Source organism: Dipodomys spectabilis, unplaced genomic scaffold (genome assembly GCF_019054845.1).
Source record: "Dipodomys spectabilis isolate Male_0828 unplaced genomic scaffold, ASM1905484v1 ptg000030l, whole genome shotgun sequence".
NCBI classification, from domain to species: Eukaryota; Metazoa; Chordata; class Mammalia; order Rodentia; family Heteromyidae; genus Dipodomys; species Dipodomys spectabilis.
The window spans coordinates 7920782-7924479 of NW_024870707.1; the positions used below are offsets into that span (position 1 = coordinate 7920782).

Below are 3698 nucleotides of genomic sequence, written 5' to 3' on the forward strand. Positions count from 1 at the left end.
CAGTGAACTAACTACCCAGAAAAAGCCAGAATGGCCCAAGTGTGAAATGTTAGATTTGAGCAGGACGCTCCCAGGGATAGCACCCGGGCCCTGAGTTCAAGCCCTAGGACCAACCACCCCCCCCCCAAAAAAAATCTCACAGCTTTCTTACATCTTCCACAGGGATGAAGCCTGTACCTAAATGCTTGTTAAGGGGCATACCTGGTTGCCAGTGTGCATGCCACTGAACTCTGATCTGGTTGTGCAGACATACAACTACCGACACAGAAGATTATGTTCCCAATCAGTCTGAATTAAAGGGTTATAATAAAATTAAGTAACTACTTCAGCCTCTAAATGCCTCAACAGCAGTAACAAAATGTAAGCTAAGCTGGAATGAGTACCTGTAAATAAGTAGCTCAGAACAATTAATTCAGAAGCAGGAGTCTTAAGTGAACTTTACACACCTATAACCTGGTATTGTTCCTAAACTAAGAAGTTTAACAAAACAGATTTCACAAACACAACAGCTAGGTACCAAATTTCTTTATTTGAAGGAATGGTACAAATTAAAAGAACTTAGGATGTTCTGGTACAACTTATAGAAAAGGTAATGATAACCCCAAACATGCATGCACTGCCCTGGTGACCAGAAGTCACGTGTGGCTTTGGGGCAATCAGCCCAAGGCTTAGCTCTCATCACTTTCTCCCAGAGTGTGCTTGTCAAAGAGATACTCTGCCATGCCAGATTCAGGGGCTCCCATCTTGCGCAAGTTGGTGACATGGTCACCCAATTCTTTGATGGATTTCACCTGCTCATTCAGGTAATGAGTCTCAATGAAGTCACACAACTACAAAAAAAAAGGACCGAGGAAGAATGAGTAGTCATCTGCTTTCCCAGCCACCATGGCAAACAATTACCTCTGTGTACCCCCTAGGTTTCCCAATACTCACGTGGGGGTCATTTTTGTCAGTGGCCAGTTTGTGCAGTTCCAGTAGTGACTGATTCACACTTTTTTCCAAGTGCAGCGCACACTCCATCGCATTCAGCCCGCTTTCCCAGTCATCACGGTCTGGTTTCTGAATGAGAGGAAGTTAAGCCAATTTAAGATTAAGTTTCTCAAAGCAACAGTGTCTGCTGTAATACCTTTCTCACTACTATTCTCCTACGTTAGAAAGTAGGCATAAAAGAGCAACTACTGACTTGTAAGACCACACCACCAGCCCTCTGCTCACCTTGACATCCTGCAGGAAGATGCGGCCACCTCGCTGGTTCTGCAGCTTCATCAGTTTCTCTGCATGCTCTCTCTCCTCATGAGATTGGTGAAGGAAATACTTGGCAAAGTTCTTCAAAGCCACATCATCTCGGTCAAAGTAGTAAGACTGAGAGCAGAACAGGAACACATTTAGGTATTGGAAGGTCCTATAAGGAGGCAGCTGGGCTCAACCATGAATAGTAATGGCTGACAGCCTGCCTTTCTCATGGCAGTCGTGTTTGAACTCAGGACCTTGTGCTTAATAGGTAAGTGCTTGCACCCCCGGCCCTCAGCATTTCCTTAAAGTAAGAAGACTGTGGATGGTTTTGTTCCTATAGTGAACACAACACCAGTTTACTTTCATTCTGAAATAGAGAACTGAACTTGATCTTCAAAGGTTACTGCTTCAAGGAACTTTTACAGCATCATGGGAATTGCCATCAGCAGTGTCTTACGGATCTGTACTCTTTCAGAACAAACTTCTTATGGCAGGGCCAAATTTCATTGTCTGAAGGGAGGATGCTGGGGCATTCACCCTGCACTGTTTTGTCCAGTTTAACTCTCCACCCTGACTATACTAAAACATGGTTAAAATGAGTTCATCAGACTGCCATGTATACAGGAAGCTTGCTGATTTAAATTATTCTCCCGTTGGGGGTGCTATGTTGTAACTTAAGAAAAAAGCAAAAACTTGACTTTCAATCTTCAACTTTTTTTTTTTGGTATTTTTGTGAAGCAATGTCAGTTACAGAAACCCAGACTTGTATCAGATCCATTAGAACATGTCTGAAGTATGGGTTTCGATAACTAGGGAGCCACAACCCCAACACTCTCATGCAACTAAACGATAAAGAGGTACCCCAAAGTGCAAGGATGGTGGCACTTTGGTAACAGAGAGATTTCTAGAGATAAGGCCTCCACACAAAGTGAGTCTAAGAGATAAGTGGAGCAGAGGTAGGGACTGTTGCTCAGGAGGGTCGGATAAGCAAGCACACAAGAGATAAACCACCTCCCACCAGCCCCCAGAAGTTGCTATTGGCCACCATTACCCAGCAGTCCTTGCCATACTCGGGGAGGGTGGGGGGGATGGGAGCTGGATATCCAAACAAGACAAGAGGGCCTAAGGGCGACCAGAAAAATAACCGGGTCCAAGAGTACAAAATCCAACTTCCTAACCTAACCACAAAGTTGAACGTAAAGGGAGGCGAAAGGGAAAGCGGTGCAATTGTGGGGTTTCGGAAACCAGGCTCTCTTTGGAGAAAAGTGTGCAGAAACGGGTCTAGCCTGAGGGAGTCCTCCTAGGGGACAGGCGGAAAGCACCGATCGCCCCGAGACTTGCCGGGCCGGGGAAGCCTCCATTTTCTTACCCAGAGGGCGCCCGGGCCTGCGTCTGGCCACACCCCCACCCCGCCTGGTCCCCAGCGGGCCCGGGGAAAGGGCGGGTGCGGCCTCGGCCGGGTCCCCGCGTCGCCCGCGCTCACCATGGACAGGTAGACATAGGAGGCGTAGAGCTCCAGGTTGATCTGGCGGTTGATGGCGGCCTCGGAGTCCTGGTGGTAGTTCTGGCGCACCTGCGAAGGGGATGCGGTCGTCATGGCGGCGGCTAGGAGAGACGGAGCAGCGGCGCGGCGCTGGAGTGGCGGCGGAGGCCCGGGGGCGGTCCGAGGACGCGGTGAAGAGGCGGCGGGAGGTTGGTGGCTCGGAGCGGGCGGCTGGGATGGGAGAGGTGGAGGGGTCGAGCGCCGGGTTCCGTTCAAGCACTGTTGAAGCAGGAAACCGCGGCGACTCTCGGCGAGGATCGTCTGGCGCTAGCAGCCCGGCCGTGTGGTATTTATAGCGGGAGTTTGCGTCAGACACGTCCCGACCAATCAGCACCGTGCACCCTCTGAGCTCCGCCCCTCTCGGTGGCGCGCGCGCGGGCCACGTGACCGCCTCCCCGTTTTTCCCGCCCCCTCTCCCCCGCGGCCGAGGCGGGGACGCCGGCGGGCTCACCCACCGAGTGGGTGAGGTAGAAGTAGGTGTGGGCATACGAAAGAAAGAATCACTCGAAGTCTGCGGGCAGAAACACCGGGGAGCGGGGACTCGGAGCCGGGGGCGCGCGCCCTTCTGTCCCCGGGGACCAGGGGCCGCGTTTCTGCAGAAAGCCAACATGGCTCCGTGTGTGCAGCGTGTGTGGCCCCGGGGCTTCAGAGGAAATCTCCACGGGGAGGTGGGGGGGGGGCTCTTGAAAGGAGGCTGGCTCCGGGGTTACACGGACGGGGGGAGAGACCTGGAAAAAGCCATCTGGCACAAACCCATCTCCTCCGTTGCCGAGGCCGTTTCAAGATGGCCTCTTTTGTCTTTCTCTGTCACCCTTGCGGGTGTCCTTGGGGAGGATCGGCTGGGGCTGCGGGGCAGATGGCGGGTGTAGGACATCCTGCAGGCGCCAGGCCGCCGCCTGTGGCCTTGTCCACCTGCGGCTGT

General features: G+C 52.3%; 1 protein-coding gene across 1 annotated transcript; it reads right to left on the bottom strand.

The window, feature by feature from the left end:
• Positions 1–510: 510 nt before the first annotated feature.
• On the bottom strand, positions 511–3386 carry Fth1 (ferritin heavy chain 1). The gene is made up of 5 exons (XM_042675785.1): positions 3228–3386; positions 2717–3043; positions 1216–1362; positions 934–1059; positions 511–830 (listed from the first exon to the last, which is right to left on the bottom strand). The coding sequence occupies exons 1-5, from the start codon at positions 3384–3386 to the stop codon at positions 669–671; spliced, it is 921 nt and encodes a 306-aa protein (XP_042531719.1). The 3' UTR covers positions 511–668.
• Positions 3387–3698: the final 312 nt, after the last annotated feature.